This window comes from Hirundo rustica, chromosome 1 (genome assembly GCF_015227805.2).
Source record: "Hirundo rustica isolate bHirRus1 chromosome 1, bHirRus1.pri.v3, whole genome shotgun sequence".
NCBI lineage: Eukaryota > Metazoa > Chordata > Aves > Passeriformes > Hirundinidae > Hirundo > Hirundo rustica.
Genome location: NC_053450.1, coordinates 86,038,483 through 86,064,223, shown reverse-complemented (window position 1 = coordinate 86,064,223; position 25,741 = coordinate 86,038,483). Strand labels below are relative to the sequence as shown.

Sequence of the window (25,741 nt, the reverse complement as noted above, 5' to 3'; positions counted from 1 at the left end):
TGGCAAAGAGCTGCCTGGGTAGAAAACAAACAAACAAACAAACTCTCACCTTTGCCATAAAGTACTCTCTCTTCAGGGAGATGCAATAGCTTTGGCAAAGGTTGAGAGACCGGACCTGTTTTACAAGGCCAACAGTCACACATTATGGAGCAGCCAAACGCCCCCTGCAAAGCACAACTGCTTCTTATTTCCCTCTCTGTTGCCATACAGTGAAATTAAACTGGTCAGAGTCCTGGGAAGATGCAAGGGGTTTAGCACACAGAATACAACCTGCCCGATCCTCAGTCATCTCATGCCTACTCTTATCCTTAAAATTCAGTACAGGCATGAAGAGTAGCAGGACTGTGTGGTTCCTTCTGTATTAATAAACCACGTGACTTTTAAAAAGCTTTAGGAAGATGTTTAATTTGGACAATGACACACTATGAGCATACTTCATAAATGATTTCTAAGAATGTCAATTAAATAAACATTTTGTGAGTGAGAAGGAACATGATTTCTTCATTCTTTCAAGCTACTTGAGCTATTCCATTAAGTTAACCCCCAGATATGTAATAACTTTCCCCTATTTTTCCGTATTTTTTTCCCATCACTTTACAGGGGGATTAAAATATTTTTTCCTGTGTTCCCTAACTACATTGATGCAGCATTTGTTTTTTATTTCCTCTTTGCCTACCTCTTGAACTAATCATGACTATTCAAAATAAATGTCAAAATAAAGTAACAGAAGAATACCTCAACATCTTCAGAGGCGGAATATCTCAACACAGCATATTATGGTTGAATTCTCCTGTAAGTCTTAACTTACTTTTCTTCAGATATATTTTACAGCCTTATTACTCCCTATATTTTTCACATATGTAAGAAATAAAGCTCTCTAGGTTTTTAATGTTTTCAATGACATTTTTTTTCCAGTTTGTATCAATTTTAGATCTTTCTAGAGGTTCAAAGTTCATGTAATAATTAACTTTATTTTCTGTTGTACTGTTTTCAGCATTTACCTTGCTTTAAATGTCAGAGCCTTTCACTTCTTTTACTTTGACTTCCTTGCTAAGTCTCTTCTCTGCAAGCTGTAACTGATGGTGTATTTTGGTGTGGTCTCCCTGCGTTTTCCCACTTTCAACAACACTTTTTAAATCTAATTGTATCTTCTAACAGTTTTTTATTGCAAAACCCACACAGACCACTTCTTGTTTTTTGTAATCTTCTTTTCAGAGGAACTGCAGCCTGCTGTACATTGGCTATGAAGCCTCAGCAGTCCCAACCCCCCTTCCACGCAAAGGGATTCCAATAGCCCCTGTTGCAGCATGATGCTTGCTGACTTCCTTAATCCACACAGTGGATTTATTCTAATGCAGTGCTCTGACTTGACTGTGAACATTTCTTCATACCAGCTGGAATTCAAGGAATATTTTGATCGATTCCACATTATCCTCGTTGCTGTCAACGAGACATTCTGAAGTGTAAGTTACTTCAGAGAAGCACCGACATGAAAGTCTGGCTTCAAGTTTTAAAGAAACGCAACAAGCTGCTGTAGCAAAAGATGAGTATGAGAATGACCTTACAATAAAGAGATGTCTGAATGTATGTTAAGGCAGTACAGACAACAGAATAAGTTTTCAATACTTAGAACATGTCTGATACAAATATAGAAATTGTAGACTGGCAAAATTCAAAGAGATCACATTTCTTGGAAAGTGAGGAATTCAAGAAGAGCTTATGACCATACTTCTTAATATTTTATTACTCTGAAGTGAAATCTTTTACAGAACTGGATTCAGTTAATATCAGCAGTTGAGACTATGACCACCATAGAATGGACAACACTTAACAAAACGACATTGCTCCAGGTGCTTAATGATATTAATATATATTTGAAGTCCCACACTTCAATTCAAGATGCTGCCACTACTTACACAGAACTTTTTAACAAGCAACTATGTGTGCATCAAACTTTCTCCAAAATTACATATTATAGGAATTGTGGGCTGCATTTTTAATGCACATAATTAAACTGGCAAAAGAAATGAGCTGACATTAAGAAATTGTTTGAAAACTATGCACTATTCCTGAAACAATTTACTCAAAATGACTGTAATTACAGAAAGAATATATTATTACTGCATTATTTAATTCAAAGCCATGATATTAGTTATAAAATTAAACCCATTTGTTACCCCCAAAACAACAGCAGCAAAACTGTTCTCTCTCAAAACCCTATTTCCCCCCCATACAAATCCAATAACTAGTGGTGAAAAGAGGACTGACTAACGAGAGGAAGACAGTAGTAGTAAGTCTGTAAAAGCAAGAAAATACAAGAGTAAGCAGGAAGATGCAAAACAAATGACATATTGTGCTCCTCCTTACTACGTGAGAAGCTGTTAATTATTCTACTCTTTATCACCAAATAATATTTTACTTGGACATTTTTTCTACTAACCTTATAAACTCTGAAGGCTTTTCTGTTATTTGCCAATGAAAGCAGACCTTATTTCAGATGTGAAGGTTACCATCAATACTCAAATAGAAGGGAGAAACATGAGAAGCAGCAATATATTTAATTAAGAATAAGTAAGAAAATACAAGCCCTCAAGAAATCAGACTTACAAACACCAAAACTGTAGATGAGCACAGAAAAAAAGAAGTTACAATTTTTAAATGCAAAAGAAGCAGTGTACTTAATATGATAGCTGGACATTTATTAGTCAGCTCAAGGGGGTAATGCTTATTATATATTTTTCGATAGTTTATAGAATTTGTGCCTTCCAGTCCCTTCAGTATCACTCTACTAATTTCTACCTAGAAATTAAGATTGATACACTGAACAACATGAGTAATACTCAAATTTAAGCTGACATTTGCTAAAAATACATTTCAATATATTTTTAACAAGTGAAACTGAGACTGCAGAACAATGACGAATACTTCTTCATGAACAAGTGTATGTAAACAAAATTGACTTAATTCCCTCCACAGAGTGAAATACAGTAGACAGAAAACCATTTTATCAAAGTATGTAGGAACAGAAATCTCACTCAGCAGGACACCCCATAACATTACTGAAAAAGTTGTATCTCAATTTATTTTCCACTGGAATTATTTTTAATTTTTTTAGGGCGCTCAAAGGAATTGAAGCAGTCCAGAAAAAATGTACAATGTTTGAGCACATTTGTCTGCATTGTGTTGTTGTCTATGTTTTCATCATGGCTGATGAAGAAGCTTGAAAACAGGTCAGCTGCAAGTGCATGCTGCTTTTGAATTTGTTTAGCAGCTCTTCTAGTAACCTGTAAAGGGAAAACAGTTACAACTTCAGGAGATTCTGAAAAGAGAACGATTACCACAAGTTTTGATTATTCTGTCTGATTTCAGGTACACTGTCTGCTTTTCTTGGGTAGCTGAATTGCAAATTTCAGTTCTCAGCCTTGTCTTTGGAAGGTATTTGTAGATTTTTCTTTAGTGTCAAGACTGAAAGATCAGAGATATGACTGTTCTAGGAGAAACATTAATTCACCCCAATCATGTTGTTTTGCCCCTAATATATAAGCTGTGTATGAGTTCATTTGGGGGGCATAACAATAGTTAATTTACATCTACCAAGCTGTCAAGAAAGTACCTGGTGCAGAGGACAGTATTTATTGTAATCCACAAACTACAGGTGTAGGAGCAATGATGTTGATGGGCCTGTTGTAGAAAATACTGACTGTAACAGTGGAGATGTGTGAAGTTGTTCTACAGTTTTGACTGGGTGTTTTATTTTCTCCTTAATCTATGGAATAATGTGATGTCTGAACTTTCTGCCCTATTTCAAAATGAAGCCATATAGGGCAGACTTGTATCACCTGAACTTTTTGGCCTGCTGCATTATTGAACAGCCAGTAACAGAAAAAAAAAAATTTACACTGTGTGTTAAAAAAACCCCAAACAAACAAAGAAGCCCAAGAGTTGCAAGACAAACCAAAAAATCAATATCTGCTTCCTCACGTCCACATTAATCATTTAGCATCATAGCAGTGATTGTGAATGAACACACATAAACAGCTCTCAGTCAGAGCACAAATGTGTTATTTTACACAAACACACGTAGATTACAATGAGCTGCCTGGAACAAAGACAATTGTCATGTGGTGACCTGGGAAACAGAACAAGTTCTGCACTGTCTGGGGCTCAGAACACTGAGGCAGATGTAATAATAATGAAGTTCTTGATTCTCATTTGTCTCATGAAGCTCACATGCTCGTGACTAAGTGAAAAAAAAAAATTCTACAGGTGTTTTGGAAAATTTGAGTTAGAAGATCTCTCCTTACTCAAAACTGATTTCTAACTTTAATAAGCACAAGAGCTAAGTAAGATGAGGTATCTTGAGATTTGCTGTGGCTAGCAAAGAGCAGGTTTGACTACATAAAGGACATCTGGAAGAAGGCACAGACCATGAGCTGCACAAACAGTCTCCTTATGTGTCTACAAAATATTCTGACTGCTAAGTGCAAACTGATTTGATGCAGGAAAGTACAATGAAACCAATCTCTAGTTCAAACCATCTATACTTACACTACTCTACTCATTACAAATCTGTCCTAGTTTTACTCTTTATTAATGTGTGGTTGTAAAATAGACTACCATATACCAGACTGGATGTAGCAAAGCAACCTGTTTGCCAAAGGTTGTTATGGCAGGAAAGCAAGATCCCCAAATTCCTCCACCATATGTTAAGAAAGAACCATGGACCCTCCTTATTTGTTTTTAAAAGGAAACATGCCAGTTTTATGAGTTCCCCATATATCAGCTTGCAAAAGCCTGAACTTTGTTCTTGGCCATTTTTTTATTGCTACTAAATTCAGTAAAACAATACATTTGAACTCGCAGAAATCTTAAGATTAACAAGGAAGGCTAAATTAGACTGATACTACAAGACAAATACAAAGGTACACTGAACTGATAAGACTAGGATGGGCAAGCAGAATATGCCACAAAGCCATTGGCTCTTGTGGATAATTCAATAGGTCATGAACAAGGCAAGGACTGAGCTTATTCTTGACTCTGTCCAAAAAGGCATCTGCTCTGTAACACAGAAGGGTCAAATACAGTGAAAGTTAACCCTTTTATAACAAAGTTTTCCAACGAGAGTAAAAAGCAATGGCTCCTAAGACCATAAAGGAAACAAGAGGGTGCATTGTACTCACTTTCTGTCAGTTCCACTTGAGAGCTGAGGCAAGGCTTCCAAAGCTTGCTTAAAGCTTGATCTGCAAGGAAAATAAAAATACTCATATTCTGCTAGTACAAAACTCGGCATTTACAGTTTCTCTCTATAAATCCTACAGAGAGATGCTATATTTAATATAAAAATATATATTTTGTAAAAAAAATATTTTATATATTTTTATATGTTCATTTTTTCAATAAATTGACAAAATATTTACCTGAGACCTGACATCTATGTGCAAATTGAACATAAAGCAGTCATGGGGTCAATCAGGTATCTTGAAATTCCTAATGTGACGTACATTATATATCAATATTAAATCAGCAGCTGATTGAAGACTGTTACATCCTACATTCTGGACTGTTCAGAAAGTAACAAGTAGTGGCCAGCCTGCCTTCTGCCTAAAACTACGTGACCATTGGTGCATGAAGAACAGATAAAACACTGATTTTGTCTCTCTGTGCTTAGTAGACAGGCCACTGCATTCTGCCTTACAGAAGGGTGCCGACAAAGAGTTGCTTTGCATTGAGGTAACAGAGTCATAAAATCTTTTAGGTTGGAAGGGACTTTAGGTTCAACCCTGATCTCAAAGTAGGGCCAGTTTCAAGGTCAGAGGAGGTTTCTTTGGGCCATTATCCACTCAAGTTTTGAGTAACTCCAAAGATGGGCTTCCCACTCTGCTCTGAGCAACAGATGTGGAACAGAAATGAGGGAACAATGCAGGACCTGCACAGATAGGTAGAATCTTGTCAGCAAAAGACTGATACAGTGACTACTACTAGTGACAAGTCCAGGGATAAAAAATCCTCTACAAAGCTCCAGCTTTCACGGTCACTGTGCTTTGCCCTATTACAGACAATATAATTTCAATTTTACTCAACCTGAGCCAGTGCCAAGTAGTTTTCTTTTGAGGCCTTTGTCAGACACTCAGAATAGGGAATTGAGTACTCCAAATTGGAATGCAGTCACACCAGGGGACACGGTGTGTGACTCTATGAAGACACATTGAGACCTTACCAATTGGTAAGATGACCAAATTGCCACCTGCAGGGTCATGTAATGCCAATCTTAAATGAAGTGAAAGTAATTTAAATAAAGAATGAATCTGGCCGTATCCAATCCTCCCATAAAATAGATTTTAATTCTACTTTAAACCCATAATTTTTTAATAGAAATTTCAGTCAATCAACTTTACCCAAAACTGCTGACAGCTATCATAGCCTGTTTTTACATGCCTTGGCTGCATCACAACCACTGATGGTGCTAATGCTTTTCCTTCTCCCTTTGTATTAATATGTGTGAGTGTCCCCCACACTATTTATCTTTGGTCTTGCCTCAGTGAGAAATGATAAATTGCTGAAAGACTTTTGAAAGTGTTGATTCTAGGAGAAAGTGTGAAGCTGAATTCCATTTCCCTGATAAGATGTGTGGAGAAGGAGCAGGGTATTATATAAGCCTATGGAGAACCCTAATTCTCCATATCCCTATAAGGGGACCCTGCCAGTATCTGGATCTGTAGACTCTCTGATGCATCTGGCAGGTTATTTGTTTTATGCTTTGTGAGACTGCCTTAAAAACCAGATAAAACTCATCAAGGTGTGCTTGTCTCTGGCTGTAGCATAATTATCCTCACCAGCTGTACTGCTGCTAAGAAGTTGTACAGTTTGTTTTTGGTGGCAAATATTAGTTTGTATCTAAAAGTCCAAGTAAAAAACAACAAAAAGTAACTATTTTCTTTCAACTGATAAAATTTTGCTATGCATCTGTTTTTTATATATTTACACAGTAGATCACATATTCTATTTGAAGCAAAATTCCTGCATTCTAAATTTACATTATGTGTTTTTGCATGTTTACCAAGGATTCCATTACACTTCAAAAAGTGACATTACAGCACATCTTACTTGCTTTCAGGTGTTAGGTATATGGCCACGGTATCCCTCAATGCACAGATTTCAAGTTTTGCCTAAAGACAGAAATACAAATATTGAAACAATGACACAATGTCCTTTCACCAACTGTATACAAGTATCCCAAAGCTTCACCTTCCTGAGAGGCAAATGCTATTGCATACTGCCCTTGTAAGCATCCTTGGCTTTTAACAGTTTATTTCCTGTATTCTTTGTTGCCATGCAGCTCTGTCAGGAGACTGCTCAAAGGAAAAATGTCATACTTTTGATTCAAGTCAAACTGTTTACATGGTCACTGTGTAGTAGTTAAAAAACACTGGTTTGTCTCTTGGTAACAGTAATAAATCTCCAATTCTGTTTCACCTTTTCTATACTGCGATAGAAAGATAGAAGGATGTCACCTTTTTTTTTTTTTTTTTTTTTTTTTTTTTTTTTTTTTTTTTTTTTTTTTTTTAGTGCAATACAGTGAGCTTAACTTCTCACAGCACTGCTTAGCCAGGGAGGAAGGAAACACAAAAGTACAGAAATCTGTCAATACACATTTTATGCTTTGTTCTTCTGGTGAATTTATTTTTTTCCATCAGATGAGGAAGTAGAATGATAGTACTTTGTTTCTTTTTGTCACCTGGTGGGCAAAAGAGCTTGGGGATTTTACTCCTGCACTGTACTGTGGGCCCAGGTATTAATTTTCACTTAGGTAAACTGTGGAGGAGACTGAGCTCACAGATTAAACAAACTTCATAGATCATCCTTTGATCTTTGAAAGGCAATCATTATCTTCACAATTTTTATATGAAACAGATATATTCTGCAAGAGATCATTAGGTAATTTAATTTAAAAATATAAAGGAAACTTCATAAAAATTTACATTCTGTTCTTTTAAGCATAAAGATGAAATTTAATCCAGTTAGACATTACAGTAACTGATCTGCATTTAGACACAACTAATGATATTAATCTTTCAAAACAAAACTTTTAACAATGCAACACAGACAACTAATTCCATTTCTAATGAAAGCCTTTGGCTTTTAGGTATCTCCCTCATCCCTCCTCTACGCAGAAAGACAGCTAAAATTTATGCTTTTTTAGAGCCAGAACTTTCTGACACAAAATATAACATAACCACCCCAAATTTTATACCCATAAGAGAAGCTTTTCTTAACACAGAATATTTTACCTCTTGTTGTATAGTGCTCCAAGCTCAAGAGTTGTGGACTTTTTGAAGTCCTATGCCTAAGATTCTGGAGTCTTTTCTACATTTTAGGAGGTACCAGTGCCCCATTCTCAAGTACTGCAGCCTAAGCAAACCTGGTGGAAGGGTGAGCCCTGCAAAACTGGGTCATGGGACCTGGGAATAGAGTGAGGCTCGAATGAGAATTTTTTCTTCAGCTTAACAAGGCTTGGGTGACTCTCATGCTTGCTGCTGTCTGTCAGACAGGATTTTCCATGTTCAGAGGAATAGAAAATGATCATGAGTGACAAACTTAGAGTAAGGAGAGAAAAGCCTTTCAATTATGGGTTTAGGCAGCAAGTCCCTACAGTGGGTTGTTTAATCAGACAAAGGGGATATAGGAGTAGCTTTGTTGTTATTCATGGATTTGGTTTAAATACGGAGTCAATCTTACTTGGCTGTGACCTTCCTATACTAATTCTCTGTCCAATGCCATTACTGACAGCAACTGGAAAATAAGGCTTACAACTGGATAATTATTTTCCCATCATAATGCAAGAATGAAGTAATGTACAATGGAAATAGGGAGTTTGTTCTTTTTCTGTTACACCCATAGCAATCTGACTCAAAGGGATTTTTTAAAAAAAGGTGTTTTTCTTAGAGTCCTTTAAAGCTTACCCAATAGCAAGTACAACTACCAATCCAGCTGTAAATAAAGACAGCAAAGCTATTCTGCCCATGTTACAACAACATGGTATTTGTGGAGAGAGTATAACAAACAAGTGACTAGTCCTGCAAAGACTTACAAGATCCTACTGAATCCTGTTTCAGGGATTTTTAAATCTCAAAATATCAATACATTGTTTTTTTCTTTTAAAGTGAATTTTTATGTCAGGCCAAAGAGAGTATTTGACAACATTTCAAAGAGATACCATTATGATGCTTTTTATCTTATAGGATACAGGTAGCCTTTTAAAGCTGTCTAACACAAAGATAACCCTAAAATATAATCAAACCCAAGAACAAGTATCCCAAAGGGTATTCATCCATAAATATAAAATTGGTTGTAAACTAATAATTTTTATCTCCTTGCTTTCACTGCTACAATAAATCAGACAAATACCCAGATTATACCTCTGTCTGTTATTCTCAGTTTTCTAGATTCAGATGTTTGACAGTACAAGGTATTCAGGTACCTGTAAAGCTCCATTTTTGCTGAAGGATGAAACACACTGCATCAGTCGACTCAGTTCTTCAGAGACTGCTTCTACAACCCTTGACATTACCCGAGGAACTAAGTCTTTGGAAATGGTAAACACCTAAGTTTTATGAAAGAAGAACCATGAGCACAACACCCGCATTAACAGAAATATTTTCAATACTAACATTTAAATAAAAAACATAAACCTCTTTGACTGAAAGGCTTCCTTCATTTTTATCAATATACAAAAAATTCAAAAGAAACAAGAATATGAAGGATGTCTTTTGACACTTGCACTGCACTTCGACCAATTCCCCTGTTAATAGCAAATTTGGCTATGTGATTTGCGACAACCTTCTTGCTATACCAAAAGGCAGCTAAACTCCAAAATATGTGCTTTTGGCTGATGGATGCAGGTAGTCAGGTGGCTGTAGATAGACCACTGTGTTGTAGATAGCACCTTTAATTCAGAGTTGTGTGTCTGACACAGTTACACATTCAGCCACTTTTTACACATACATTTCTTATAGACTCCATATTTGACCACTGTTGAATGGCTAGTGTCATCATACTCTGTGGCACAGATAAACATTTGACAGTCTGTGATATGAGGGTGGCAATGGATTTTTGTTTAGACTCTGCCACTGCTGCCATTTATTAGCTCCCTGGCAAAATAAAATAAAATAAAATAAAATAAAATAAAATAAAATAAAATAAAATAAAATAAAATAAAATAAAATAAAATAATTAAACCTTACTGGTTTTCCAATGCATCAAGACCATCTTTTCAACCACCTATCTGTATAACTTTTAAAAGCAGCATATTCAGAATAGTATCTGCAACACAAAATTATTAAATCTATGCTTGAAGCAAAGTATGAAGAGACCAATCTTCCTAAAAGGGAGCTTTACAGAAGTGAGAAATTGTTGCGGATTAAAAAAAAAAAGAAAGCATGATTTTTCTATACAGAATTCGGGAAAATGCAGGCCAAGAGGTTGGAATATAGGAGGAAGTGAGATTATAGGTTAGACACACCGAACTTGTGTCAAAGCTTAAAGGTGATGATAAAGCTGCATTAAACTGCAGAGTTGGGAGAGAAGATGACACCAGAAGCTGGAGTGGTGAATGTAAGCTGAAGTATGTGACTGGAGTGGTACAAGAAGGAAAATGAAATGTATAAGGTTTTGAAACACTTCCCCAGTTTCTGCTTTGAATTGGTCGAAAGAATTAAGTAGTGGATTGTTTTGCAGGAATACCTCTGCTTTTATGCAAAGTTTAAATCCCATGTCTGACAAGGAAATTTAGTACCTGAGGGAAGATATTAACACATATGGGTAAAAAAACCCCCCAAAAAACAAGGGGGAAAAAAAAGCAAACAAAGAGATTCCTACAGAGTTTTCAGTGATTTAAATAAAGAATTGTGTAGCAGGCATCCCAGAAGGCTGACCATTCCAAAAGGCAGGTCTGCACCACAAGCCAAGTACACTGACCCCATAAATATCAGCTACCAGCTGTTACCAGTGCTGGAAAGGGGTCATATTACTCAGCACCAAAGAGTGCTGACCAATTCAACACAAACATACCAGGAGCATGACCGAAGATCTTCTACTGAGAATATTTCTGCCTGCAATGAGCACTCTCCAAGTTACTTTAGAGAATCCAGGAAAAATAATTCTCAGCAAGGGTGAATCATCACAAATTTGCAATGAGAAGCCCTTATTTTGATTTCAGCTAAATTTGAATTCAAAGGTAGAGAAACAATTTTCTTCCATCTCAGTTTATCCCTGCTGTTCATCTGATGGTAATTTTTGCTGTTATAAACTACAGAAACTTGCTGCCTTGCTAACTAAACTTAAGCCTGACCCAGCTTAACAGAATTTCACCAGTAGAAATGGGAGTTCTGTCTTGACACATGGTCTCATATTCTGTAATATTTCACATCTAAAAATTTATGAAGCAATGCAATTCAGGACAGAATCAGTATCGGTCTCAAGAGAGCACAGCAATGTGCCTTTCTGCTGCCGCATTTTAATAAGTATACACGTTTACAAGCCTAGCTCAATAAGTCAAAAATACTCTTGAATTTTTTAAAGCAAAACCACTAGTTTCCATTTTAACCAATTTCCACTACACTGAAAAAAATATTAAAAATTGGTATCATGTTGGTACATGTTTTTAGTGTTTCTTATTCCCTCATTTCGAAGCCTTTGGTAAAATCCCAACGCTTCTGTGAAAGTGCTTCTGCTATAATTTAACACCGAAATAGTATCAAAAATACTGCAAGTCAAATTTGAAGTTCCTGAAAATATTTTAATTTATATGAACCTTTGTAATTTAAGAAGGAATAAGATAAGTAAAAGCCTCAGGTGAATCTCATTATATTTGAATTTACAGGGAAAAGGGAGAGCAGACATAGTTATGGTATTTTTGAAGGTGAGAGTAATATTACTACCAATGCTTCTACCAGGAGCAACAGTAATTTGCTAACACTTGATGACTAGAAGGAGTGTTTATGTAAAACACAGGCTCTAACTTAAAGAACCATAGAAAATTCCTGCATATAATCCCAAAAGGTTCCTGCATTAATTGCAGCCCCTCCAAGCTTATTATGGTATAAGCAATGTTTTAACATAGACTCCGTAGCCTAGGTAGCCGTTACCTACTTAGGTTTTTCAAGCAGTATTCAGGCTGTACAAAGACTATAAAACTTTCTGGGTTTAGCTTTCCTATTTCCATTGTATGCAGAAGACTGACATATATTGGATTTTCACTCTGAGTAGCATGTGTTGAACATTGTTTTCAAGGTGAAACAGAAATTAATTTACAGATGTTTTGGAAAATAAAGATAATCAAAGAAAGAGAGCATCATAACTAGCTATATATCTATATATTATCTACATGGAAAGGGAAAATTTAACTTTAGAATTTGGCTTTCCTCTTTATCAGATAATGGAGACAAAAAGGTGTAATGGAGTGTTAGAGAGGATAAACAGGAACTACTCATCTCCTTCTGCTCATTAAAAAAAAAAGTCATCGGTTGCATAACAGGTTGGCTAAACCTAATCTAAAACACATCTATAATGAAGACACTTCAATAAAAGGGTGAAAAACCCCGGTGAAAGCCAGGATTTACCAGGAAAAGTACACTGAAATAATATTAATATAAGTATGAAACTATCTGAAGTTTCTCCTCACCTCTGCATGCACAGCAATGATATTCACTAATGCTTCTTTCAAGTAGTTTCTGACACCTGAAACAAAAGAAACAAAATAATTACTTTCATTCTGTTGCCTCAACAACACCATAATATTCTGATGTTCAATACGGTGGTTTTTATTTTCATTTTTTACTACTAGTTTTGCAATCAGAGGCAGAAAGAGAAAGTTCCACAGCCACACCACCAGTCTATTTCCTTTTTCAAATCAAATGGAGAAAGGCACATTTCCTTACAGCAGAAGGTTAAAAAAAGCCAGTAGGTTCCTGTTTTAGTATTCTTCTCTAGCAATATAATTTCACCAACTTTGCAATTTAAGAAAAAAATAGCCTTATTTAAAAAATACATTCTGGATGTTTTGCTAGAATACACACACCATGGCACAGTTTGATAAATTCTAAAGAACAAAGACAAGAGGTTTTGTTTGTATAACAGTCTTCAAGACCTTACAACTTTATCAGCTGCCCTATCTGTGAATTATTATAGATAGGAATAGCAAGGTCTCTTGTTTATCTGAAAGCGGTTCAGAATATATTACTCATGGCAGTTTATAGGAGATGTCATGCCTTAGTAGAAATTTCCTTTTGGGGAAGGTGGAGAAGTCAAATAAGCATTTTCTTGCCAAGCTTATGAAATGCTTGTCAATTTACACTAAGAAGTGAATTCTAAACAGAAGAACATCCAGAGGTGTGTGCTTTAGTTAGGACAGACTCTTAGTACTCTCTCTGCTGCTGTAATTCTTTAATTTTCCCAGCCTGTACTCCAGTTGTCTAAGATTTAAAATAGGCAAAAAATCTAAAATTGCCTCACTTGTTTTTATGGCCACTTCACTTTGTAGGCAAAGGAAAATTAGAAAGCATTCAACTCACTAAAGTATGTGTAAATGCTGGAAATAGAAACAAAGCAATGAGAGAGAGTTAGTGATCCACCTGACCTCAGCTTCTGATTTTGATTAGTCCACCATGAATTAGAGAAAGTGCAATTAGAGATCCCATCCCTCCCTTCAATATAGTCAATCAACAGTAAAATATGAGAATCATCGACAAAGCCTGGTGAGGCCACACAACTCAGAGATCACAGTGTGATTAAGACTGATGCTATAAAAATTACAAAGTGAACCTTTAATCAGTTCATCTTACTTGCTCCACCTTTCCTCAGATAATACCAATGCAGAAACTTAGTCCTGCTACAAAAAACAGCTTTAAAAGGGGTTACCTGAGATCATCAAAATGAGCTATTCTGTGAGAAGAGTAGTATCTCACTACTGCCACCTCAGTCCTGCTCATATCTTTAACCACTGATCCCACAACTTGCCTCAAGATCTAGAAAGCAGACACTTTTTCTTTGCTAGACAATTATGGATATAAATTTTATAAAAGTAGGACACAAGGATGACAGGACTGTCTTGCATGAGGAACAAGCCTCTAGGACATGCAATAGGATGCAGCCTGGAGGTTAGAAAACTACAAGCCTTTCTCCCCACATTCCAAAACATTTCTAGTGCCTTTTCTCTTAACCTTTATTCCTCCCCTTGAAAATCTCAGAAGTTTTTTTTCCATTTAAATTAAACCAAAGACAAGTCAAACAGTATTGTATACCAGGCTTCAAACTTAAAATTTCTTTCATCTTAGCATGGTAGTGAGGGAGGAATAAAGCAACACCAGAAATTTTATGAAACTGATTCTTTTTCTCCTGCCCTGTAACCTTGCAAAACAAAGCAAGACTGTTACACACCAATACTTGAACAACACCAAAAGATCACAGGTATATGTGGAAATGCAACACCCCCTTCCTTTTTCCCCTTCTACTGTTTTCCTTCTTTTACTTCACTCTGCCTCTGTTTAAATCCTCTGCACACTTAATATCTCAGAGGCCAAAATTTCCATCACACTCCAGAAGCAAATAGAACTTGACCAGACACTGAACAATGGTATGCAAATCACATCAAGGAGGTACAGGGTGAATTTGGGAGCTGGTTTGCAGCTTAACCTCGGGGTACAAAGTGTTGCTTCTGGTCTGCAATCCTATGTGGTATTCAGCTTTTGGCTGCCTACCAGCCTCATCTTGTGACAGTAGGATCTTTCATGTGGGAACTGTGATTTTACTTTTGCACAAATGCTGCATAAGATGAAGACTTTGACAGTCTTCCTTCTCTAGGGATACCTGAGCACTGCCGTGGCACGTTCCTCAGTCAATCAAAATTTCAGTTGTGACTTAAGCAGCATTTCTTTGGCCCAACTGAGTGTTCCCTAATAAAGTATCTCACTCAAACCCTGCTACTGCTGGGGAGCCATAAGGAAAGTACAGAGAGGGGGCTGCCTTGTCAAACAGACAGGGCACGTGTGTCTCCTGAAGAGGTGGCCAGCAGGCTGAGCTGGGAAGAAGTTATCAAGGAGGTGAGTGAAAAGCTGGAGTGCATAGAGACTGAAGTGGGTTGTGTAAGAGGTTCCAAGGAAGAATCCTCATTTCCCACCTATCCCACCTAAACTCCTGAGGAAGCATGCCTCTTCTCATGCATTCATACATCTTGGCTCCAAGTAGGAGCTGCTAATTGTCTGCTGCTGTAAGCACCCAAATTAAACAGCTTTTTGACTGCGATAGTAAAAGTTGCCTATCACTATATCTGCAGAAACTTTCCATAACATACTTAATGAAGAGTTAGTTACCAAGTTGCTATCATGGTTGTAACTACGTAAGTACTGTTAATTTCTAAAAGCATGAAATATTAGTATCAGCAACATTAGTGCCAGGTGTCGAACACCACTGTCTGATGGTTCTTGGCTAAGGTAAAGTGTTTATTTATGTCAGAGTTCAGAATGAATTCAGTATATGGAATGGAGGTGGAAGCTATGGTAAAAATGAAGTGAGTAGCTTAGTATTGCATATTGTTAGCCTATCCCAGCTGCACGATAAAATTGTTAATTTAAACCTCAGTGAAAGGGCATAAGCGGACATGCTTTATCTTCCATCCTTGTACCACACACAAGGACAAATGGGTGAGCTAAGAACTTAAAGGAGATTAGTGTTACTGGGATTGCAAGAAATAATTAGGTGCTCCTGACCTTTCATAGCAGGCTTAGTCTTGCAATGACTGCAGGATCAGGGAGCTCAGTACCAGCACAAATATTTCCTCAGTTTCTTGGACAGGTTTTACAATTTAAGAGCAAATAATTCAGCACAAACTGTGCACAGCTATGCAGTTTAGACACAGTCTATGCATATGAAACTGCAGGTGCCTTAATTGCAGCATTTAATAACCTGAAAGACCTTGTCTTGGTAAGCTAAACAAGCCAAAGACAGAAAGAACATGCAATTGCACAAATGCCAGTTGGTGGAACCAGACAGGGAAAGAAGGGAGAACTATGCAAGGTGAAGAACATAGGCACAAGAAAGAAAGAAAGATATAAATGAACTGACTATCAGTGAAGTTAGGCTGGAAATTGAAGGTCACTGTGTAAAGGTCTGCTCTAACTAAGCTATGAAATATTTGGTTTATGACAATCATTGCTGTTGGGGGGTGGGGGGTGTCAGTTTTCTACCACAACTAGAACGTAAGTAAAAAGGGTATTTTCCCCCAGCCCTTCCTTTTGTCTTATTTTGAAGGATTTAATTTTTGGATGTGGAGACAAAGCCAAACATATTGGAATGTCAGGACCTGCAGGCATAGTTAATGACTGTTCTATATTTTGAAAAGTTACAATTAAAAAATATCCAATTTCTGATTTATATCACTGTACTGTTTGTGGCAGGCTTTGCTGAAGCAAAGTATTACTTTTCTGGAGTATGATGCACTGGAAATACAAGTAGTGGCATCCAACTGTGATTTTGTTGTGAAATTCATTTCAAAATGAAAAAATCCTGTCTAGAATAGAATTTTTGTGCAGCTTTCTCTACAAGTGTTCAGCAGCCCACGCAATTACAGTTTTTGGGACACCATGCTGCCAGTCCTATTATACAGCGCTGAAAGCTAATGCACCATGTAACTGTAGGTTGCAACTATTACGCTAATCAAGTGAAACATAACATTCTTAAGTCTAAAATACCTCTTATTTAGCATATTGAAGCACAAATACAATGCCTTTCCACTGCTTTTGACAGAAATGTGTTAAAGAAAGTCTCAACAAGACTTTGCAATTTCTCTGAGGAAAATGTTATTATTCTGTTACAACATAAATGCATTCCACTCCCACTCTATTCTTAATACCAAAGACTGACTTGCTGGAATTCTAGCTGCCACTAACAAAGCCCCAGCATTGCTCTAAAGAAAACTGGATGGGAAGACTTGAGACATTAAAATGAAGGACAATTTCAGCCATCAACTATCACAATGGCTGACAGAAACTTTAAAATAGCATCTTCCAATTTTGGACTCTCCACTGTACCTCTTACCAGAGAAACATATTAAAAAATTATCCATTCATCTCCAGTCTACACCACCTATTAATTTTATTCTTTTTTTTTTTTTTTTTTTTTTTTTTTTTTTTTTTTTTTTTTTTTACAACTTAAATGTGTCAGTCTACATTTCAAAGAAATTTTAGCAACACTGTAAAGCTATAGCAAGAATGACTGTATGAATGATGGGAAAAGCAGAAGGGAAAAAGGTTTGTGGTTCTGAGGAGTAACAGAAACCAGACTTTTAGGTTACCAATACAGGAGTCATTCAGGAGATCTTCAGATGGTGTAGTGCTACCAGCTGTCCCACTTGTAGTTCTCAGAGATATGTTTCTCCCAAGTACTTATATGACATCGTTATGCTATGAAACCCCCAAAGTGACTGAATAAGCATGCAAGAGCTGGGACTCCAATACCACATGTGTAATTCTAAAACATAGAGAGACTACAAAAACTTGCATGCAAGAAAAGAGCAAAGGTTGCACAGAGAGTAAAACTGAACTCATCAGGATGCTTTTTCTGTGCCAGAAGCTAACTTGGGTCTTCAAATGTTGCCACTCTTTCTACAGTAAATTGATAGTGTGAAGGATGCTATGAGCTTCAAGCAGTTTTTAAGCCTCCTGCAGACTCAAGAGTTCAAAGAATGAACGGAAGTTCAGTGAGGACAAGAGAAGCAGAGGAAAATTTAACCTAGTTAGACTGAGTTTGACACACTTTTGTGAGATTGGAACACCGTTTGAGACAGATAGCTGGGAATCCAGCCTTGCTGCTGCCTCTCACTAAACCAGCCTTTTAGCTTGCCTCTTGTGCAAAAGGGAGGAGGAGAGCATAAATGCACATAACTGTTTACAAAAAGCAGGTGATGTCAGCAGGCACCTCTGCTCATCAGCAGTAAGCCTGACATGAGGAGCAGAGGCTGTGAAGGGTCAAAAGAAAATAAAGAAGGCAAATTTAGTTAAAAAGAAATCATGCAGGAATATTGAAAGCTACTGTTTCTCTCTGGAGGAGCTAGAAAAGCCATCCACAAGAAATTTTACAGTTTGACAGCTGCCACTCTTTTTTTTTTTTTTTTTTTAAATAAAGCGGAGAAGACTGAACAGTTCTTAATATGTTGACTAAGCTACCAGTCCTGTTTCACGACTGAGTTGACTGACTTATTAGAAACCTAAGCTCTGAGGGACTGAAACAGAAATGAGTGTTGAGTAGGCACAGAGCCACCAATTTAGGGAACAACAGAGAGCATTCTGAGACCATTCTGTAGGAGGTCAATACTTAACTGGGCAAGCAACTGCTGCTGGTGGTAGCAATGTTTCTTAGCACTTCTGAAAAGAGAGCACTAAATTTGTTGGCCTTGAGGCTTGAGCATGACTTGGTAGAGATAGGAAAACTGATGCCTGCAAGTCCAAAATTTTGCATTTTAAGACACATACAATTGTACGCAGTATTTTTTACAATTTATTGTTCTATTTGGCGGGTTACGCCAGGAACAGTCCATCAGTCTGAAGCCTCTTTTTTTCATGATTACTTTTTAATGAAGACTTTCCTGAAAAAATGATAATGTACAGAATTTGGTGATCCCAAAAGATTAATATTTTTCATACCTAGCTGCAGAACACCAATAATTACCTCTTCATGGACCTCTTCATTTGCTGCACTGATAGTAAATTTAGAGGAGGGCGAATGCAAAAAGCATTTAATCTGCTCTGTTCTAATGAAGGAACTGGCTTTTAAACTTTTTTGATATATAGTCTTTTCAGTTACATTACACCCGATTGCTAGATTTAAGCAAAACAGTATTGGAAAGGCAATTTCTAAGCTTCAGATATATTACGCCAAACTTTACAGCAAGTCACACACAAAGTGTTCTGAACCATATGTCAGTTAAGCTCCTGCAGCTCTTCTGTGAGTTTTTAATCTGCTGTGTGAAACTGTTGGGAAAAAAAAAGCTGCACACATCTACTGCAAGTCGTTAATCAGTGCTGCATAGTGCACATTAAAAAAGAAACTAATGAATGGTATCCACAAAGCCATGTGGATGTAACTTCTTTAACAGTCTGATTTTAACTGTTAAGTTTCCTTTAGGCTCTGGCTCTGTTGCAGCTGCAATAGCAGCTTTAACTAAAATGATCCTGCCACAATTTCTAGTGTGGTTACACTCTTCTCCAATGCAACTCCTGTTGCAGAAGCAGTGCTAGGGGCTAGCAGGATTCCTTTTGGGATGGCAGACAATTATTTGTATTTCTGCAGCCCTTGAAAAGGCAGCCTGTGCTCTGCAACACACCAAGTGAGCCCTGTCCTGCCCCGTACAATCCACATGGGAATTTCGAGCCTAGATGGATGCCTCCTGACAAACCAAGCTGCCCCACACACACTACAGATTTCACTTTTCAATCTAACTTAAACAATAACTTCCAGCTAAAATAATCTCTTTCCAATCCCTGAACATTTAAACACATAAGACAGAATGGGTGGGAGGGGGAAGAGGCTCTACAGAGTTAAACACTGTCTGAAGTCACAGCAGGTGAGTAGAGCAGTCAGCACTGCCTCCATGCAAAAGCTGCTGGAACAATTTAAAAAAAAAAAGGTTATCTGTACAGATGTGTCTTAGCAGAAAAATTTTAATTTACAAGATCTACAGATAACTCCAGCCTTCCCATACTTATGGATCACTGCCTGATACCTCCAGTGCATGCAAAGATCTATCAACTACTTTATCCCAAGAAATGAACAGGAAGCAGTACAGACTAAAAGTGAAAATTCAAATGAACACCAAAATATTTTTATTTTTAGGGTGCAGGATTCCAAATAAACATGACTTATAATGTACCTTACATGTAAAATATTTCAGAGACTCAGGGTACTGGACTGTGAAGTACATATAGCAAAAAACAGTTTACATTGGGAAGGTATTTATGAAGAAACATTCTTTAAATGAAGGAATAAACTTATTACTTGATTTTTTCAGAGTACTTAACCTAGATTTGAAAAACAAAACAAACCAATTTGAATTTAGAATCAAGTGCCCAGGATGACATGAAAAAGGCTGACATCTACTATCTATGAGGACCAACAGCACAGCATTCCTGAGGCTGCATTAAATGAATTTGAAAAAAGTTGGCCCTCAAAACTATTCAGAAATCTAATCTTTATAACCAGGGAAAGTTTAATGTGACTGACAGTCTGTTTAATTTTGTATGTTCCCAGAACAACAAACTGTATTTGCCTCATTAGAAAATGCCCTAAATAATTTAATGTTTCTGGAAAATGATTTTAAAAGCTAGCAACCTTTTGCAATTACTACAGTAAATGCAATACCCATTTAAAAAAGTAGTCTTTTAATTTCCAGGCAGCCTACACCTCTCAAGATAGTTCCCTAACCCATAGGAATAGACAGAAACCTAACTTGTTTGCATGAGCCTTTCATGAACTACAGCACCGGTACATGAGCATGTTATGCTATTTTACTGAAGTGCCCCCACCCACACAGTGATATCATCTAACCTGACACCCCATAGATGCTAAAAAAAAAGATATATTAAAAAAAGTAGAGAAGTAACTTGGAATTTCCCCATGGACATAACAAAGCAGCTCACCTTTATTCTTTACAGCAGCACAAAGGTTTCTCCCTTAAAAGACAGTTGATAGGAAATCGGCTTCAGCTAACGGTACTACCAGTGGCCTGTTTTCTAAATTAAGGCAGCTAGACAAGCCTGCTTGTTTCTCCCTAATTACTAAAAATACATTTGCTATCATGCTTTGTTATTTGCTGTGGATAAAAATATTTCCAGAAAACTGCTTGCAGAATGCTAAGAGCAGAACACCTCTCTGGCTGTAGCTCTCAAAATACAGGAGATTCGTCAGGTCACAACCTTTACCACCACCTAAGTGACCTTATGTATTTATTTATTATATTCCCTCCTCTTTGACTCACTAATATTTTTCATATTGATTTTTAAAAAGTTAATAATTAGAAGCTGTCAAAAGCCAAATGATAAGCAGTGCAAATAATAGCTTTCATTTACTTACGCCTTCTGTTTGCCCAAAGAAATACAGACATCACCTCATAGAGAATTAAATGGACATTATATGTTCAGTAAATTCCTTACTTCACAGTAAGATTTACGCAGTCTGATTAAAAACACTACTCTTACAGCCTTCAAACATGATTATAAATATTTTTAAAACTATTTGCATAATATATTAACAAATAAATGCAGATAATACCATAAATACCATAAAGAATAAATACCATATATAAGAAAAAGGTAAGTTAAGAGTGAATTCATTATTTAAAACCAGTCTAGAATGAAAGACATAATTACAGCATTCACAGAGTTTTATGGATCCATATGATACACCTGAGCCAAGTTAAATGTCACACAACTAATCCATTGTCATTAAAGCAGAAAAACCCACTTAAAAACAGGGACTCCAGAATCTCATTTCAATTTAAACGAGAATGAGAAATTTCTCACTAGGCCACTTCCTGCTATTGCTGGAAAAATTCCCTCCTTTAAACAGAGATGGATTTCAAGGTACTGTACTTAATGTTGTTTTGAAACTACATTAAGAAGAAAATGTGAACGTGTAGGCAAACTGGAAACTCTCTGGAGAGATTACCCACTTATTTAACCACATTTCCTGTTTTTTAACCCATTTGTCCTAAGTCAGTCCTTAGACTATTGATAAAAATAGATATAAGTGTACTATAAATAGTTCATTAGCAGGTTTTTCTCAGTAAAACTGAAAATGTTTTGATAAATCTATTGTTCTTACTAGCTCCATACTAATTAAACTGTGAATCAGATTAATGTTTTCTTGAAATTCTTGTCTGCATAGCTCACGGTAATTATAAATATAGAGTGCCATAGGAATCTGAGAAAAAGTCCCAAGAACTAATAGTGACCTAAGAAAATAGCTATTAATAATTGAAATTTAATGAAGAAATTACTGGTAATCTATGTGGCAAAGTGCTTTTACAAACAACAGTTCTGAAGCGAGGGAAGAGGCTGATCATGCAAAGTCAGGATCTTTCTAAATATTTTGAGATCTGAAGGCCAGAATGCTTTATCTTTGAATTAGTCACCTTGCACTTATTTTCAGCCATGGTAGTGTGTTGATCTAACACAGTGAATGTCATTTGAAGGACCTGGCATAAGTAGCTACAAAACTAATTTCTAAAAATATTAAATGTGAAGGCTTTTCAGACTTATTTTACCTGTAGTTTTTGAACTATTTTAATTCAATCAATAGAAATATGACATTCAAAGAACCTGAAAGTTTCTGTGTTTCAGCTGCCTAGGAGTAGCAGAAGCTCTAAAGACTGACAATAATGTGATTAATACCTTTGTCTATGCATTACCTTCAGCCTACAAGAGGAAAACATAAAGAGAATAATACTGGTTCTGTGCCTTCCTGCTACCCCATTCAAACCACAGAATGATCTGAGGGACAGCTGAAGACATCTACCCAATATTGCTGCTTTCCTTACAGATATTAAGCTCCACTGCTTCTAGGATGGGATAAAATACAATTTCCTTTATTATTAAGAAGGAGCAAAAACTGTAATTGTGACAGACTACAACAGAAAATGCAAAATCCAACAGCGCTTCACTGGGGAAGGAGAGGTGTTTGCTAGCATCAAATACTTAAAAGAAGAGCAGGTAGCTGAAGGCCAATTTGATATATATGCATGTTCTGGCAAGGATTTTGTTAAGACATGGATTTATTTTCACTTCTTCCTCCAAACACAGTAACAAAGCATAAAAGGCATTTTATCAATCCAGACATGAAGGTCTTCAGCAAAAGATGCTGCATATCGTACTTAGAATTGAACCATGAAGATTCTCAAATTACTAAAATTATTGAAGAATCAGCCAAATTTCAGCCCACTAATCAGGTAACAAAGAATGTAAAGGGTGAAAGAACAACAAACAAAAAAGCCCCAAACCCCTTAAACCAAAAACTCCGATGCATTAATGTAAAAAAACCCCCTACTTCAGAGGTTATAGCCATTCATCCCTCTCCATCTAAGCATACACAGGTTTCAGCTCACTCAAATCACCACTGGTAAAGAAATGCATTGATGATCCGTAGATGAACCCAATACTTAAGAAACATGACCCGTAGAAATTTGTCTTTTTGTTGTCATTTAAGTAAGAACAATATGGTCTGGCAAAGTTACAGCCTTTACAGTGCTCTACAAGTGCAAGCACCAGTGTGTGGCTGTAACCCATAAAAGCTACCTGGTGTCAGAACAAGAATACAAACATTTCACAGCCAACAGCGTGCTGCTCTATGGATTAAGCATTACTTAAAAAATACTTCACCATTTCTACTTCAGCATTAACAGCTTTGGGGATGTTGAGTCTTATTTTGTTGTTGTTGAATTAAAGTGGCTATATGTTTGACTTTAGGGGAAATCCAACAGTAGAAATAATTACAACTATTAGATATTAAAGTAGGTGGTTTGAGGAAGATGAAAAAAAAACAAAAAACAGGCACTACAAGAAAAGACATTTCACCCAACTAAAACATAACATCTAAACCAAACCCATTTTTCTTCCTGAATGGAAAGAAACCCCCAGGTTCTGAAGAATGAAATCTGTGTGTGAGATACTCAGATATAACAAACCCTCCTTTTTTGACATGAAAATGAATACATCTAAGGATGACTCAGTATTACCTGAACTTTATCTAGCAGCAATCCATTTGCTGCAGAATGCTGCTTCATTTTCCAGAAGAAAAAATTTTAACTAATTTCTTCCCTCTGCCCCCTTGATTTTCAGCATATAAAAGTCATAGCATTATATATCTAAGTTTATATATTATGTGTCTGTGTATCACTAGATTTCCACTATAAGAATAATTTTAATGCTAAAGGATTTTCTTTTGATAAAGCAGAGACTATCAATAGCCAACAGGTAAGGTACTGAAAAGAGGGCACACGTCCCTGGAATGACTGGGTTCTCGCTGACTTTAGCAATTTGTAAGACAGGACTGTGATTCTTCTGTGTGTATCCAGGAAATGTAGCAGAGTGGAAACTTAATGGCTCTTTCCTGGTCACAGAATGTTCTTAAGTTTCCAAAGTCTGTAGGCAAAAGAAACAGTGACACAGTATCACACATAAGAGAGAAGAGATTACAAAGTGTATATAAATATTTGCTATCTATTGGACATATTTTCAAGCAGCTGTGTGCATCAACACTTTTTTCATGAAATAGAGTTTGATTATGCTGACCAATAAAGAGTTCTGCTGCTTAAAAGCTCCCTTCCTATTTTTTTTTTTTTTCCAGATTTAAGAAAAATTCAAAAAAATTGAGAAACAGACCAGCTGGTGGGTTGTAGACAAAAGAAGAGTATCATACCTCTGAAGCCTGGCACTCATATAATTTCCAGTATTGTAACCTGTTTGCCGTTTATTTTCCAAATTCTTCACAAGTCAGCCTCTTAAGGAAAAAAACCCAACCCAGTTGTACCCCTTGACAACTCTGACACAGGCTTCCAAAAACCTATGTGAGTGTGGTAACTCATCACAAGTTGGGGTCTTTGTCACACCCAGACCTCTCTCACTTCACAGAAGTGAAGTCACACGTACAGTGGTGTCAGTGGGGGTCAAAGTCAGCAACACGAACTAAGCCCTTCAGACTGCCCCCAGAAGTCCCCATACAAGAAGAGTTATGTAATGACAAGAATGCCAATTTAAAAAAGTGTTGCATAGATAAAAGAGTGCAGCTGTATTCACCCCATAAAGATACAGGATGACCAATTCAATGGGAAAAGCCAGTCACTCCTTTAATTGTAAGGTAGACTAAAAATCAACATCTCTATCAAAACTGAGAACAGTTGAATCCAAAAATCTCAAGCAGTATTTCCTTTCATTAACACAAACCAAGCATAGTCTGCAAGAGCATTCATTTATTTCTTTCAAACACATCATTTTTAAGGCACCCTGAAGGTGTCCTTTCATGATTTTATAAAACCTAAAATTATTAAAACCTTTCAAAACACAGACTCACTCAGGAAACTGTGTGTTCTTCTCATAATTCCTGAAGTCACTGGTACTGTAATAATAGCCTGTCAAATGCAAAATGACAGCAATTTCATAAATGAAGAATGGGCTTAGAGATATACTATGTTTATGAATTTACTTTGGTTGTCACTCAAATATTATAAGAAATGAGAAAACCGAAGTCAATTGATCCAAAAGAGACTAATTTCACAAATAAAGTGTTTGGAACAATACAGACACTAAGAATTTTAGTGTCCAGTTGTGCTCCGCATCTCTCTCACCTTCAAGTAACTGAAAAAACAATTAATTACCCGTGAAACATGTCCTGCATTTATGAGAGTGGCTTACGACAGACATACTTGGGTGAGTAAAAGAAAAGGCAAAACTGGCAAGAGAAAGTACAGTATGGACCTTTTAAAATACTTTTTTTAAAGTGAGCAACTTCAAAAGTGGTGCTTTGAGAAAAAGTTTATGAGCAGCACTAAGATGCACAATTTTCATGTTTTTTTACAGCATGTTTTGTTATTAACATTGATGATTTTTTTGAAAGTTGCTATTTCTATTGAATTATACAAATGTATAATGATAACAAGCAGGTGGCAATGCATAATATAAAAACCCCAATACTTTTCAAACCC

General features: G+C 36.6%; 1 protein-coding gene across 2 annotated transcripts in view; it reads right to left on the bottom strand.

Annotated features, from left to right (window-relative positions):
- Positions 1–1,720: 1,720 nt before the first annotated feature.
- The window catches only part of EXOC2 (exocyst complex component 2), a 129,026-nt gene continuing 105,005 nt past the window's right edge, over positions 1,721–25,741 (bottom strand). The window contains exons 24-28 of one of the 2 annotated variants that reach the window (XM_040062054.2): positions 12,680–12,735; positions 9,479–9,601; positions 7,105–7,166; positions 5,181–5,240; positions 1,721–3,284 (exon numbers count right to left, since the gene is read on the bottom strand). In XM_040062054.2, coding sequence (XP_039917988.1) covers positions 3,191–3,284; positions 5,181–5,240; positions 7,105–7,166; positions 9,479–9,601; positions 12,680–12,735 — 395 coding nt within the window. In that variant the 3' untranslated portion in view covers positions 1,721–3,190. The remainder of the gene's footprint in view (positions 3,285–5,180; positions 5,241–7,104; positions 7,167–9,478; positions 9,602–12,679; positions 12,736–25,741) is intronic. The other variant, XM_040062072.2, reaches the window with a different exon arrangement.